Source organism: Caretta caretta, chromosome 14 (genome assembly GCF_965140235.1).
Source record: "Caretta caretta isolate rCarCar2 chromosome 14, rCarCar1.hap1, whole genome shotgun sequence".
Classification (NCBI taxonomy): Eukaryota; Metazoa; Chordata; order Testudines; family Cheloniidae; genus Caretta; species Caretta caretta.
In genome coordinates this window covers 9,815,565-9,831,824 of record NC_134219.1, presented here as the reverse complement: position 1 = coordinate 9,831,824, position 16,260 = coordinate 9,815,565, and the positions used below count along the sequence as shown (strand labels likewise).

General features: G+C 45.6%; 1 protein-coding gene across 1 annotated transcript in view; it reads right to left on the bottom strand.

The window, feature by feature from the left end:
- Window positions 1–4,769: 4,769 nt before the first annotated feature.
- The window catches only part of COPRS (coordinator of PRMT5 and differentiation stimulator), a 209,018-nt gene continuing 197,527 nt past the window's right edge, over window positions 4,770–16,260 (bottom strand). The window contains exons 5-6 of the mRNA XM_048818123.2: window positions 6,470–6,616; window positions 4,770–4,947 (exon numbers count right to left, since the gene is read on the bottom strand). Of these exons, the coding sequence (XP_048674080.1) occupies window positions 4,939–4,947; window positions 6,470–6,616 (156 nt within the window). The 3' untranslated portion in view covers window positions 4,770–4,938. The remainder of the gene's footprint in view (window positions 4,948–6,469; window positions 6,617–16,260) is intronic.

Sequence of the window (16,260 nt, the reverse complement as noted above, 5' to 3'; positions counted from 1 at the left end):
CCCTTTTTAATTCCCCCTCCCCCCGCTTTTGGTGTGTTTTAAGGCATGAGTTGGCAGATAGTGGGGCCAATTCTGCTCTCTCTTATGCCAGGGTAACATCACTGACATAATTAGAGTTGATTGGATTTTCACCAGCACTGTGGAACACAGAATTAGGACTACGGTGCTTATAAATTCCTTTTAGCTTCAGATTGTAAGAGCCTAGCTTTAGCAAAAAGAAAAATCAAGGTTAAATCCAGTTTATTTTGAATCAGTTAAAAATCCTAGCAACAGTTGAAAGTAAAGTGTAATTTATAAATGCAACTTTCATTCTTATCAAATTTACAACTGTATGCAGTTATGTTCGTTAATAACAATGTCCTTTAAACCACATTGTGAAAATCCGTTAGCAATAAATGCTTTAAAATGTACGCGAGGCTGTGACAGGTGATTTATTGAGGGCTCATACTGTTAAAACAATATACACAGCTTGAGCATATTTAGCGCAATTGAGCATGATTGAGAGCGCTCTATGATTAAACACAAACTATGCATATATTCATAAATGTACCACTTATACAGTGCTTTCTTCTTGGCTCTGATCACTTAGATTAGCTAGTTGTAACCCAAGCTACGGTACTTGGTCCCAACCTTCTTCCATAATAGCTCTGGTCCTGACCCACATGCTGTGGGCATAGGAGGCTGAAGGTCATTTCTAAACGCTGAGTCCTAGGGGGTATGTTACACCCCAAGACACTGGGCAGCTGTATTCTTTTTTTTTAAAAAAGATGTGTCTTCTTTATTGTTAATGAAAGGCAAAGCATGAGTCATGGATTAACTGGGGCAGTGGGAGTGTGTGAGAGTCAATCACAGCTGGTGAATGAATGATGCAGCAGTTCTGGGCTGTCTGAGGCGTTATGTTCTGCGCGGCAAATTAGAAGCGACTCTGCAGTGTACTAAGAATGGATCATAAGTTCCTCCTTCAGTGACTGATCATCCCTCCTCCTATATCTGATCATTCCCCAAACCTATACAAACGCACAGACAGGCTGCTGCATGGATGCATAAGGCAGAGGTGTTATAGTTCGGAAGCTACTACCTAAAATGTAGCCCAATTATCTCCTGAGGGAAAACTCCTTAGTACCTTTGAGGTATACATTTAATACACCATAGCAGAATAGAGAGACAAGATGGGTGAGGTAGTATCTTTTATTGGCCCAAATTCTGTTGGTGAGAGAAACAAGCTTTTGAGCCACACAGAGCTCTTCTGCGGGTAGCTTGAAAGCTCGTCTCTCTCACCAACAGAAGTTGGGCCAATAAAAGATAGCACCTCACCCACCTTTTCTCTCTAATATCCAGGGACCAACATGGCTACACCAACACTGCAAACACAGAGCTGTACTGTAGCATGGCCAGCTCTCAGTGGTCCTTTGTTCCTACAGTGTGCTCAACTTATGCGAAGGAAAAGGTGGCAGAACCAATGTAGCAGTCTGCCTCTTCTGTAACTCGTAGGACTGATTACTTTCTGTCCCAGCTGAGACTGCATCTCTATAATTACTTAATTATATGGGCCATAGCACGGCTAGCTGGCAGCTACAGATGCTTACAGCTTAACAAGTAAAAAACAGGGTGCATATCCCAAAGAAAAGAACGGAGAGCATGTTTACATCCTGTGACGTCTTTGCTGAAACACTTATAATTTGCAGGCTTGTGCAGAATAAAATGCCTCCATCACTCGGGAGCAATGATCGATTACATGGGATGAAGACTAGTGAATTTCTTGTCAGTGCTTGAGATGGTTGGTTCAACTTGTCTATCCAGATGAAAACAGTCCAGACTAATGCTAGCAGGACAATACTTGGCATCTCTCAGGAACCATCACTCTTGGATGTAATGTAATGTTCCTCCCCCCACTTCATTTTCTCTCTTTCTCAGTTACTGCTGTGGAGGAAATGGGTTACATATGGGAGGTCCAGGGAAGAGGACTGGGGATGGACCATGGGAAAGGCAAGAGAGGCCTATAGGAAAGGAAAAGAGTTCGGATAGCCCGGGGATAGGTGGAGAGAAACGGGGAATGAAGGTGAGATTGGGGCCCTAAAATTTAATCTCTTTGGGAGGATGAGGGAGAGAGAGAGACACTAAGAAATGCTTTTACAAGGAGACACCTACAAGACAAAACAAAGGGTAAAGAAATGAAAATAAATCTATGCAGAGAGAAATGTGAAGGAAAAGGGCTAACCTGTAAGGGAGAAAATGAGCATGAGTAGGAGAAATAAGGAACAAGGGAGAGCACGGAGAACAACAAAGAACATCTACGAGGAGAGGCATAGAAGGTGGAGAATGTTGGGGGGAGGGGAATACAAGGAGAGGGAAGGGAAATTAGGCAGAATATTGTGGGAAAATATAAGGAAAGGGAGCCAACAAAAAATGGACACATGCCAGGGCCAGATCCCCAACAGGTGTAAATGGGCATAGCTCCGTTGAAGTCAGTAGGTGTAAAAGGGTATGACTCCACTGATGTTAATTGGGTCAGATCCCTACCTGGTGTTAATGGGTATAAATGCACTTAAGTCAATGGAGTTACACTCATTTTGCACCAGGTGAGGGAGGATTTTCAAATTGTATTGAAAATAACAAGTCCGTAAGTAGTGGCCTGGTTTTCAAAGGTCCTGAGCGACTCCTGCTCTTACAGATGTTCCAGGCATCTGCAGGGGCGTACAGTCTCTGAAAATCAGCCCAGAGCTCCATTTTATGCAACTTGGGAAGAGCTGGCACTTTTTGCATAGCCATGCCTCGTCTTTCTCGTTTTCTCTCTCTTTCCTATTGAGAGCAATGGTAGAAGGAAAGACCAACCCAATCCATGGCAGTTTCAGCTGCTAGTCCAGTGAAACTGTCACCCATTGGCTGCTTTCCAGACATCAGAGGTGCAGTTTGTTTTGCTTTCTCTAATGGGCTGGTAAGGTACTCGATTTACATGTCTAAGTAAGACTTGAGGCATCCGTTCTGCTAGTTGAAGTGAAGTGTTTGGCTTTTTGGCAAGACTTGTTTGGCTTGGCTCTTAGCACTCATTCAGTTATTAGAGTAAGCAATAAAAATGCATTGCATATTAGAGTCTATATTAAAACAACATGGAGCATGCAACACAAACCAAACAAAGCAAGGGGTTTCGTTGTTCAGAATTCCATTCTATCCTTTGCTCATTAAGTTGTACTTCAGTTTTATGGAACCAGCATTACAAGCTTTGGATGGATGAGCTTGTGGTTAGGGCAAAGTCCTCAGGACCCCAATACCTGGATTCTATTCTTGGCTCCTTCCACTGATTTGCCGCGTGGTTGCTTGGCCCAAGGTAGGGATGGACTTTGAGTATGACATGAGATTTCTTTTCAGAGTTGCTGAATGCCCACAACTAACTTCTGAGTATTTCTTACAATCTGGCCCAAGCTTTCAAAAAGACCTAAAAACTCTTTGTATCTCCATTTCCCCACTTATGTCAGTATTATATTATCCCCATCTCACATGGATGTAGGGAGGATTAATTCATTAATGTTTGCAGAGCTCTCTGAAATCTGCCAAGGAATAATGCTATAGAAGCATAAAGCATCATAATTATTTCACCAACCTGTGCAATATCATCTGCAGGCACCATCACAAGTCCACAGACATGTAAATAGCGAGTTAATAGATAAGGAGCCAGAAGTGGTGCTCAAGAACGCATAGCAGAGCTCCTGGATTTTGTAGAAGCAATAAAATTTGGTGGTGATGTGCACTGCGAATGACCTCCTCTGTGCAGCTCTTTATAACAGATCCTACCAGGGAGAGTAGATGAATTCAGGATCAAGTGGCACAGTGAACTCTGAATTGCCCATCCTCTTTTCTTTAATGTCAAAATCTTAGCTCCCCTTCCTGGTGTGTGTTTGTGCATGCTATCCTCTGCTCCAGTCTCCAGGTTAGAGAGTGACACGTTGGAGGTGGAGGAGTTCAGAGCTTTGAGTTATTTTGACATCATTTTGTCCAAACTAATGTATCTTAAAAGTAGCTCAAGCTGGTTTACAGCATAAATCAAAACCTACAAAACATTTCCACGAGAACCACTAATGTGGCACATATCTCAGCAGTGGAGATTTCTTAAATCAAGTTATTTTTATGGCTTCTGTAGTGCTGTATGCATACACAGGACAAGAGGCAAACTGCCATAAAGATCTAAAGCTGAAAAGCAGGAGCATGTTCTTATCCTACAATATAGAACAGTGGGTGGGTTTTAGAGCTGGAATAAATCGTGGCTCTCTCGCCTTTCTACCTCTGGTTTTTTTGGCATGCATGCTGTCTACTCTTCAGAGCCATTGACAATATCGTGTATGGGATAGGGAAGGAGATCAGTAACGTATAGTAAAGGAGGACGAGTAATGACCACAGCTGGCACCTTTGTTGGCAGTCTAGGCCAAAGCTAAGAATAGAATGGCTATAGACACTAAATTTAGGACTTCAAGGTCAAGCCTTGATAGATTAATTCACCTGAGTAATGTACTTTGATACCTGTGTATCCATTTTAACGAGGTACACTTCAGTTCTTCCACTGCTTGCTAACATTTTCATCTGGGAAGTATGGTTTCACCAGCCACTTTCTTTGAAAAGCCAAGTCCTATTGCTCATGATAACCTTTCTTTAACCTGGCTACCCAGTCATACCACTAATAATTAGTCCATTGGCTAAGTATTCAGATTCACAGGACTTGGCTTTATCATGTAGCTCTGTAACATAATGGTCAATGGTCTCACCTGACAACTGGCTTTTTCGGAAATATTTCTTCTCTAAGCATCATATTTGTGTGGATCAAAGTATTCTTTGAATTTCTGCCTGGCTTTGTCGAGCAATATGTGGGCCTTCCATGCTCTGCTGGGATGGATAGTACTGCAGCTCTTCAGAGCATCTGAACAGCCACATCTTTGCATTTCTTCTGTATCAGGGCATCTGAAAACCACAAGATATATGGTGGATGGTGAGCTGTGATTTTTTTCACCACTAAACTCCGTTCGTTTTGTTACTCCTTTTCCCACTCACCTCCACCCGTTTGGCCCATTGTGTCCATCTCTTGGATCCTGGCTGACACCTAGCTCTTTATGATAAACACTGTCTTTGTTGTTTGTCTGTACAGCACAGTGGGGTCCTGATCCTTGTTTGGGGTCCCTAATCAGTACCATGGTATAAATAACAAAAGAAGAATGAGACACAGCAGTGACATGTAAAACTCATAGAAAGTGGGAAGTATTTTGGAGAATGGGACATAACCCCACTTGCTCCGAAACAAACGAAGCCAATGCAATGGGTGTCCTTTAGCTCTTTCATTGTTACAATTCAGAGAAGCAACTTTAGGAAAGCCGGGTAAATTACAAGAACCGGATCACTGGCTTGAACAAGGTCAGAATGTTCCTTTGATCACTCTGTGCGCGCGCGCACATGTGTGCAAACTAAGTCACTATTTAATAGCAGACCTCACAGAGAGGAATGAATTTATGTATTCATGACCTGTAACAAGTATAGCGATTGTTTACTATATTCTGAGAGATCCAGAAGGAGCTATAATGTGATAATTATAAGGAAACCTTCCTAAATATATATTTCTGATGCATCAGCAAAAGCCCAGTAGGTCCCTCCAGCTGGCTTGGGAACATGTGAGTTAATCTCAAGCTTCAGATCATGCCACGCATTACAGATTGTGCAGCTATGCAGACTCCAGACAGGGAGGATGACTTGCAATTGTGAGGAGAAGGGGGAAAAGGAAGCAAAGAAGCAGGAACAAAACTACTTCCACAGTGCCTTTCTCAAGCATTAATTAACTTACTATTTCTGTGAGGTAAATACGTAGTACGCCCATCTTCCAGATGGTTAAACTGAGGCACAGAGAGGATAAGGTAAATATTATGTCACTAATTCAGGATGTATCAATTTTTGGGTCCCCAATTTGAGGCAGGTTGGGCCCAATTTGCAGAATGCTCAGCATCCACAGCTCTCCTGGGATGAAATTATTATTATTGTTCTATTCATTTGCACTAAAGTAGCATCCAGAGGTCCTAGCAAGGCTCAGGACCCCATTGTGCTAGTTGCCAAACAAACATTTACTGCCTCAGTTTCCCCATCTGTAAAAAGGGCAACCTCACAGGCGTGTTAATGTTTTGCAAAGCACTTTTGGATCCTTGAATGAAGGCCTCTATAGAAGCATAAATGGTAATTTATTGCCTCAGTATGAAAAAAAAAAAAGTGTGTGTGTGTTTGACAATCAGCAGCCTGTTTATACTCCTATGTCTCATAGACATCTTGCTAAAAGGAGCTCCAGCACTGTTAGCTGATGGATTTTGGCACAGCATGTCCAGTTAGCCAGGCTCACCAGCCTCTTCTATTACACACAGAGTTTCTGTGTAACTTTGTAGGCTGTGTTTGATTTGCCTGAACTTAAACAGTAACCGCTGATTGATTGGCTTCCAAAAATACCCACCAGCCATGTTTGACGTCCAGAAAGCTCTCGCCGATTTGGATGGGGACCTCTGAGTTGGAAAGAGGCTGGAAAGATAGACATCTGCCATCTGGTCTCTTCTGTTCCTTCTCTCCCATCTGCTTTCTGACTCTGTTGCGTTAGTGGGATCTGGCAGAGACAGTCACAACTGGGGATAGCTTTGCACTGAAGCAAATTCTATGCTCCCTTCATGCTAGTCAGCACGAGTTACCATGGAGCTGCTAGTGAACAGCATTACAATGGCTCATAGATGCAGCGCTACAGTTAACATTCCCTCTTCGAACACTATTTATAAACCCTCTGCCAGGTCGAATTGTTCAACATTATTGATTACCTGGATTAATCTCTAAAGGACTGACTCAGGCAAAACTCCTCCAGACCTCAGTCAGGATTCAAGGCCTCAGGGCTGAGCTCACACACTGCGCATCCATGGTTCCCTGGTTTCACTAGGAGTTGGAGGTGCTTTGGCACAACTCAGGATCAGGCCCCATGGACCTGATCCAAAGCCCACTGAAATAAATGGAGAGATACATGCAGACTTCCATGGGCATTGGATCGACCTAGAAGGGTACACTGTTCCAAGAGGCAGGCGTGAGTAATGGGAGCCATAATCCCCTCTGTAGCTCAGGAGAAAGCTGCAGATGTTGTAAACTGGGCATGGTGACCATGGCCCGGAATGAAGCAAGAAAAGAAAAGCGTTCGGATCCTCTTTGACAGGGGTGGGCTTTGGAATGTAATTGTTACTCAGTGAATTAGAAATACCCACTATTTTGTTGTTTCATTGGAACAGGTTAACCAGGAACTGACTTCAACCAGGAAACCAGTTGAGAAAAGAAAAGAAAAGAAAAAAGAAAAGCATGACTTGGAGTTTTTGGGTTTTGTAGTGGCTTAAATTTTGAAATCTGTTGCCTCTTCTTTCACCTGGCGAAGGATATTTTAGGTATTAGATGCCAGGGACTTCTCAATGTAAAGCAAAATGTTTAACATCAGTTAATATTAAATCCCGTAAATTTAGAAAATTGTAGCCAATCTATTCTAGACACCACCCATTCTCTTGCCTATATATCCCAGACAGGGATTACCAATTTATTGAGACATTGAAGTTGTACTGTATGTCAGAATTGACACCTTGGTCCTGCAGGCTTTTAGGGGATATTAGACTGAAAGAGAGTTTAAATAACAAGGAACACTACAGGCAGGTATCTAACAATTTTGGTCATTCCCTGGCACCTTGAGCCAACAGATGGCCAAGCAGAGTTCAGTCTAGATAATATACAAAATGGATGTTACCTTATTAATGAAAGCATCTCAACACAGCAGGATCTTTTTACGATGATGCATTTTAGTTGAGTTAAACCTAGATAACATATCCAATATGGTTCTCTCTGAGAGTACGTCTTCACTGCAGTTATCTCAGGCTCTTACACAGGTACTGCCTTGGTTCCTCTCCACATACACAAACTTCTGACCTAATTTCAGGGGTGCTTTCAACCTGCAATAGCTGGAATGGCTTCGGATGGGGGTTAGAGATTCTGCTTTCACTTGGGCTGGTAACCCACCCACTTATGCAGTGAGGTTGCAGGCTAAATCACATGACTGCTGCTAGTCCTCAAGTACCGGCCCACAATTTCCCCCATGTGCCCAGAAGGACAGACAGGTTCTCCCATAATTTTCTGGGGAAAAATCATAGACTGGCTGAGCACAGAAACCCATGGGATATGCTCCCACAAATGCTGACCAGAGGATCTGGCCATTCTGTAGAAGACTGGGAAATGGGACTTGTTCCTGGATATGGCTCAACAGTGTCATTAGCCCTGGAGGATCAGTGCAGCCGGGCGCTTTGAATCTTAATTTGACAGTTTGTACTTACTGGCAGTTGTCAACACAATAGTGGCCATAATTAGTACCCAGTGGATGTAAAATGCTACAGCATGTTCCAAAGCCACTGCTCTCTTTGCACAGGTGTGAATGACTCCACAGCCAATCAAGCCTGTGTTGTTGTTGGGGCTTTTTAATGGGTAATTTAGAATAACCCAACCTGAAACCTTAAGAACAGAATTTCCTTTCATTGTCTTAAATGGAATTCACCTTGAGAACTGGTGAGAACATAGCAGGAGTGTTGCTGTAAGTATGCGGTGTGTCACAGTGGGAAACTGCATGGAATTCTACATTTCTACCGCGCATATTTGTATTGTGGTAGCACCTAGGAGCCTCAGGCTGTCATTGTGCAAGGCGCTGTACAAACACAAAACAAAAGACAGTCCTTGCCCCAAAGAGTTTATCTTTAGCCTATTGAAATGCTCATAGAAATCAAATTCATCTTGTACTTGACGACCTCTTCCATTGTCCGTAAAATGGCCTCCAAATATTTTTGACTACTGCTGTGCTTTTATCCACATTCCCTTTTTTTCTCCACAACTTAGTTTCTGGGGGGAGGTTGTGCCTTAAGCCTGGAGACTAGGCTATCTGCTTATCAATCCTATCGTACTGCCACTTTCACTGAGATGCCATTGCCAGAGGCCATTCTAGCTCCCTGGCAATGTTCTTCTGCTTCCTAAGTTGTAATTCTACTGAGGCCTGGTAACCTGGCCACTTTAATACTTTTAATTACCCAACTGTCTGCTTTGGTTAAACATAAAACCTTTTCATATTCTTCCCCCACTCCCTTTACACACACAGGAAAATATCATGCTTCCCAGGCTTCAATACAGTATGCAACCTTCAGTTTCTTTTCCTTAATTATCAAGGCAAGGAAATCAAGTTTTCAGCAATTTCTCCCAATTCACATCCCTCTGAGGGCCCCAGTGTCTGCTTGCCTGATCGTCAGCCTTTAAAAAGATTTACTATGTATATGCTGCTTTATATCCTTCCTCTGCTTTTGATTTACCATTTTGGTATCCTTATCACTCTGTAACACTTCCTACGTGTCTGTCTTTATAGCTGTTCGCTTTCCCTCATTGAAACTGCCAAGAGCATTTCCTTAGCTGCAGTGGGTGACATTCAACCCAGCACACATCTCCTGCAGAAGGCCTATGCCCAAGAGAGCTTCAGTGGGACATAAATGGCTCCTTGCGCTGGCCCAGAGCACAGGGGTGACATTAATCCCCCTGTCAACTTCCTTATAGAGCCTCAGACCTTTTAGGGCTCTTTAAATTCCTGTCCATCTGTCTTGCAGAAAATCTTTGCACCAACAAATGGTTTTGAGGAAATGTCACATTTCTCCTCTGCTCCTCCCTCTGCCAGGCAACTGCCCCAACTCTCAATCCATCGCAGTGGAGATGGGACTGAAGCTGCAAAACTGGCATCTTGATATCAACCCTTTGCCCCAGTATCGGTGAGATACTGACCCCAAACCTGGGAACAGAACAATTAGGAGATTGAATTAACTGATTTCAGAGTAACAGCCTTGTTAATCTGTATTCGCAAAAAGAAAAGGAGTACTTGTGGCACCTCAGAGACTAACCAATTTATTTGAGCATGAGCTTTCGTGAGCTATAGCTCACTTCATTGGATGCATACCATGGAAACTGCAGAGGACATTATATACACACAGAGACCATGAAACAATACCTCCTCCCACCCCACTGTCCTGCTGGTAATAGCTTATCTAAAGTGATCATCAAGTTGGGCCATTTCCAGCACAAATCCAGGTTTTCTCACCCTCCGCACCCCCCCCCCCAAACTCACTCTCCTGCTGGTAATAGCCCATCCAAAGTGACCACTCTCTTCACAATGTGTATGATAATCAAGGTGGGCCATTTCCTGCACAAATCCAGGTTCTCTCACTCCCTCACCCCCCTCCAAAAACCACACACACAAACTCACTCTCCTGCTGGTAATAGCTTATCCAAAGTGACCACTCTCCCTACAATGTGCATGATAATCAAGGTGGGCCATTTCCAGCACAAATCCAGGTTTTCTCACCCCCCCACCCCCATACACACACAAACTCACTTTCCTGCTGGTAATGGGGTGTGTGGGGGGGGTGTTTGGAAAGCCTGGGTTTGTGCTGGAAATGGCCCACCTTGATTATCATACACATTGTAGGGAGAGTGGTCACTTTGGATGAGCTATTACCAGCAGGAGAGTGAGTTTGTGTGTGGGGGGGGGGGGGGAGGCGGAGGGTGAGAAAACCTGGATTTGTGCTGGAAATGGCCCAACTTGATGGTCACTGTAGATAAGCTATTACCAGCAGGACAGTGGGGCGGGAGGAGGTATTGTTTCATGGTCTCTGTGTGTATATAATGTCTTCTGCAGCTTCCACGGTATGCATCCGATGAAGTGAGCTGTAGCTCACGAAAGCTCATGCTCAAATAAATTGGTTAGTCTCTAAGGTGCCACAAGTACTGAATTAACTGAGAAATTCAAAATCATGCCCTGGCGAAGGGGCATGGGGAAAAGAGGGTCTGTCCCTGGCTACCTGGGAGCCATCGCTACACGGGGTTGGAAGAACACAAAGATGGGCTAAAGCTACCACTGAAACCCCGCCCCTTATCTGTACCAAATGGTCTTTAACCACAGCTAAGGATCTTGTCTGTGATCTTTTAACCCAGTCTTTGAAGTTCTTTTCAGACTTGTTCTCCGAGCCCTAAGTGTTCCCCTCTGTAGGGATTAAATTTGGTAGTAAATTATCACATGGATGTTTATGATCACAAGTACACCTCTTCCAAGAAGGATTTCACAGTCAATTGAGTCACATTATTCTTTTCAGTCTGCACTGAAATCCAAGCTTCCTGGGCAACTGAAAGCCCATGGGTTATGATTTCGGGTTATTAAAAACAGGTATAAAATGCAGATCATCCCCAATTGTACACAGACGCTATCACAACGAGCCAGGCAGGGCACGAAATGGCTTTGACTGAATCCCTTGGATACAGCGAAACGTTCTTAAAAATCTTACGCCTTCGGAAGAGGAGAACAATGAGAGCTGATCATGTATGTGGCCAAGACCTTAGGCCAACTGCTGTAAAATGCTACAGGGCCCCAGATTAAATCAATTCTCTACAAATTAGGCACTGACATTTCCCAATGTAAAACCTGGTTCCCTGGAGAGGAAATCTCTGTTACCAGGGTAAATTAATAGAGCACTGGATACAACCATTATTCAAGCATGCAAGATACTAGGCAAAAAAGCTGGGGAAAGTTTTAAGCTGTCTATGGAGTTGCTCCATTCCATGCCATTTTCCCAGTAGAAAAGCAGAAGCACCTGTGGGTGAAATTCGCCGCTGGGCACAGAATCTGCTTGGGGCCCATGCATCAAATAGGCCTTAAGTGGGAGTTAAGTGGCACACAGTGCAACTGTTTGGTGGGGAACTCTGAAATCTAACTAGAATCAGGAACGGGAAATACAAACATTCTGTTTTACAAGCCTGTAGGCTGCAACGTAGAGTTGCCAGGTTTCCAGTTTTCGACTGGAACACCCGGCTGAAAAGGGATCCTGGCAGCTCCGGTCAGCACTGCTGACCGAGCCGTTAAAAGTCCAGTTGGCGGGGCTGGCAGGCTCCCTACCTGCCTCCGCGCGACTCCCAGAAGCGGCAACATATCCCTGCCGCCCCAGCTGGAGGGACAGCCAGGGGGGCTCTGCGCACTGCCCTGCCCCGAGTCCTGGCTCCGCAGCTCTCATTGTCTGGAAACTGCGGCCAAAGGGAGTTGTGGGGGTGGCGCCTGTGGGCAGAGGCAGCGCGCACCACACAAAGCCGCCTGACCATGCCTCCGCCTAGGAGCTGAGGGACATGTCGCTGTTGTCGGGAAGCCGCCCGAGGTAAGAGCTTCCTGGAGCCCTCATCCCCTCTCGTGCCCCAACCCCTAGCCCTGAACCCCCTCCTGTGTCCCATCCCTCTGCCCCCACCCTGAGCCCCGTCCCACACCCAAACTTCCTCCTGGAGCCTGCCCCCCGAACTCCCTCCTGCACTCCGAACCCTTCAGCCCCAGCCCAGAGCCCCCTCCTGTACCCCAAACCCCTCATCCCCATCCCCATCCCAGAGCCCACACCCCAGCCAGACCCCTCACCCCCCCTGCACCTCACCCCCCAGCCCAAGCCCAGAGCCCCATCCTGCATCCTGAACCCCTCATTTCTGGCCCCACCCCAGAGCCTGCACCCCCAGTCCAGAACCTGTACCCCCTCCCACACTCCAAAACCCTTGGCCCCAGCCCGGAGCCCCCTCCTGCACCCCAAACCCCTCATCCCTGGCCCCAATCTGGAGCCCACACCCCAGCCAGACCCCTCACCCCCACTGCACCCCAGGCTCCTGCCCCAGTCCAGTGAAAATGAGCAAGTGAGTGAGGGTCAGGTAGAGCAAGCGACAGAGGGAGGGGGGATGGAGTGAGTGGGGGCGGGGCCCTGGAGAAGGGGCAGGGCAGGGCAGGGGTGGGGCCTCAGGGAAGGGGCATGGCAGGGGCGTGGTAAGGGTGTTTGGTTTTGTGCGATTAGATAGTTGGCAACCCTAGCAGCCAGTGAGATGCTGAGTGCCCCCAACTCCCATTGAAATCACAGGGAAAGATCAGGTGCTGTAGACGGAGGAAGGTGTAGATCTGAAAATGATACTGGGCAAAGTTTAACTTCACATGAGGTCTAGGCCTGAAAGGACTCAGCTCCTGAGGTCTCATCAGCTTCTTCACCAATAATCGGACAAATAAATCAATGTACAATCCAAATCCCATTGAAAGCGTTTTTGGAGGGGATAGTGGTTTCACAATCTGCATCCAGTTCGATATCGTGCGAGAAATTTTTTCAGATCTCCATGGGGGTGCAACACAATTTATAAAGCAACTTTTCCTATAGGCAAAGTTAATTCCTACAGTAATGACTTATCCGAGCTGATGTTCACAAACATATAAAAACCCCTTTGAAGTCCCATGTAGCACATGTGGCTAATGGACTTACACAGTCTTGTTACAGGACTGAATTAGTGTATAATGGTAGCCATTAAAAAGCCAACAGTCCCCAACGGTTTCGACATTACAGAATTTGACGTGCGCGAGTTGTTTCCTATTCTAATGACAGGAAAAATGCTACGTTATCCCATATGCTGTGATACTTCTAGTCACTTTTAGCAAATGCTGGGTTTTTTTCAATGACTTTAATTTACTATACTTACAACCGTACCCTAAATAGTTAATTGCTTGGTGGGGGGAGAGATGTGATTCCAAAATTTTCACATAATCTACCGTAATATCCTACGAAATGGCCAAAAAAAAAAATACCGTAAGGCCACAATCCTGCAAAAGCCCCACTGAAATCGGTTCAGCTACTTGCAACGTGTAAAACATGTGGATAACTCTTTGCAGGATCCGGACCTAAATCACCTTCTATACCGGTGAGGATTTAGTTCCACTTAATCCCATCGAACCTGTTTAAAATAATATTGAAGCACTTAGATTTTGCTAAAAATAGACCAGCAAATAAATTACACTGCAGCAGAGCAGATAAACTGTAACTGTTTACATATGATTCCGTCCTCGAACTGAGATTAAAGACTACTTCAAACATAGCCTTTGGCCAGTATGTCATACGAAATTCTGTTTGGTGTAACAGAGCAGCGAATGATTTTAACAGCCTTGTTAACCAGAGATTAAGAATGGAAAAGATTCTGTTTGGCGCTGCATATTGTGTTAATAACAACCGTGGGTGCAGGAGGGCTGTGACAATGGCCTGGACTAAATGCCAGCATTCCAGTTACCCTGGGAGGGGGCTGAATCGCAGCCAACAAATGCTGCCACAGAAGCAATGGTCTGAAAGGTCGCACAACCTGCACCTGGACTAGACGCCACACAGTGGCGGGATGAGCTGTCTTCACTGGTTCCGTGCATCTCCTCTGTGTGCTGAACTCACGCAGCCTTGGAAGCGAACCCATGCGCTCCACTCCTGCCGAAGTCCCCTCCACTTTCAATGGGCTTCACTTCTCGCAAAAACAAGGCATAAAGCCGAGGGATGCTAAACTGGGATCATTTTCACTTAACCGTGAAACCACGTGTACTTTTATAAATACAGGACTCCCCAGCCTCTGAACTATGCTGGGTGAAAGAAAGCGGGATGGGCTGCCATGGAGCAGATGATGGAGCCTGACTCAGCACCGGCCTTTGGAGGATTGGTGTCACTAGCCCCAAGCCACTCATCCATCCTGCCCCTGCCTGCCTCCAACACCCCCCTGTGCCATCCTGAGCCAGTGGCTGCCACCTGTTACCCCAGCAGCCAGTCTGTCAGCTTCGCATGGCAATATCTCTGCGCCTTCTTCCGCACAGCCTCCTATGCGTGGAACGTCCTTTCTGAGCTCATCTGTCAGGCCACTCCACTCCCCTCTGCATTCAAGTCCCTCCTGAAAGGCCTCTTCTGCGCCATGACCCATATGGGAAACTAGCAGCTGGATAATGACACGTTAGAGGAGTAAGGGGGACTACAGATAACTTTGTGTTAATATAACTTTATATCACTCAGATGGGGCCAATCACCTCCCTGAACAATTTTCTTATATGGTAGGTCCCTTCCCTTCCCTTCTGTCAGCTTTTGTGAGCTCCTTGAGGCTGGACTCCCACCTTTTTCTATTAGCATGGTGTGGGGACAACCAGAAATGAGTCAGAAAACATGAAACGTAGCAGGTGATTCCCTGGCACATGTTCCCGTTTTCTCAAAGCTCTGTAGAAAGTAACATTCTGCTCTCAGGGCTGTCCCTTCTCTGAGGCCCTGCCCCTTCTCTGAGGTCCCGCCCCCACTCACTCCATCCCCTCCCGCCCTCCCCCCCACCCCCATTGTCGCTTGCTCTCCTGCCAACATAGCGCTGTGAACATGACCACTTATGCAGGCAAAACTTATGCCATGCACCCCTGAGCAACAAAATTTTTGCCAACAGGAGCGCTAGTGTAGACATGGCCTTAGACTCCGGATATATATGTTTTTAATCCAGCCCCACCATGTAGGGTTAATCAAATTGAGGGTTAATCAGGGTCCTCCTGTGTTAATTCTGTTCCAATTGCACATAGGAAGCCCAAGGGAGCGAATATCAACTCCTGGACTTGGAATGCTCTCTGCATCATTAATAGCTCATCAAGAGCCTGTATTATTGCAGTTAGTGAAGTCAGCCTTGATGTCAGACCTTCAACTTGGAGGAATGTCATTAATCTGATCTAGGGACTTGTAGCCAAACCTTTAGGATACCTTTCAATAGTTAGTGGCTGTAACAATGTCACAGTGGTAGGGAGGGGGACGTAGGTATTTAGATTTGTGCTTCTTTAGGCCTTTCCCCAGACATACAAGAAGCTAATGCACATTCAGAACAGGCTGACGATCTGAGGGGACAGCTGGGAAATGGCTTATGGGAGGAAGACACCTCAGGCCAGATCCAGCCACTGAAATGAACGGGGTAGCCCCAGGATACATCTGCCGCATTATGTTTTAATTCTTCCTACAGAATGGAGTATTCAGGGTCCTGGCGTCAGGAAAGTGATTACCATTAGCAACATCAAAATTGGCTTTTGAGTGTAAGCTCTTTGGGGGAGAGGCTATTGTTTTGTTCTGTTTGTACAGTACCTAGCACCATTGGGTCCATGACTGGGACTCTTAGGCGCCACCATAACACAAGTAATACATAGGGATATTTAGAAATATTAACTAGTCTGGAGAGTTCATGGAACAGGCCCAGTTCTTCAGAACCCCCCTTTGTGGATCTAACTCTAAGGGCTTAACTCTGTGCAGTGCTGAGCACCTTTAACTTCCTGTTCAGTCTCATGACTTTCTCCTCCCCTACAAGGGAGTGGAAGAGCTCAGCACCATCAGACCT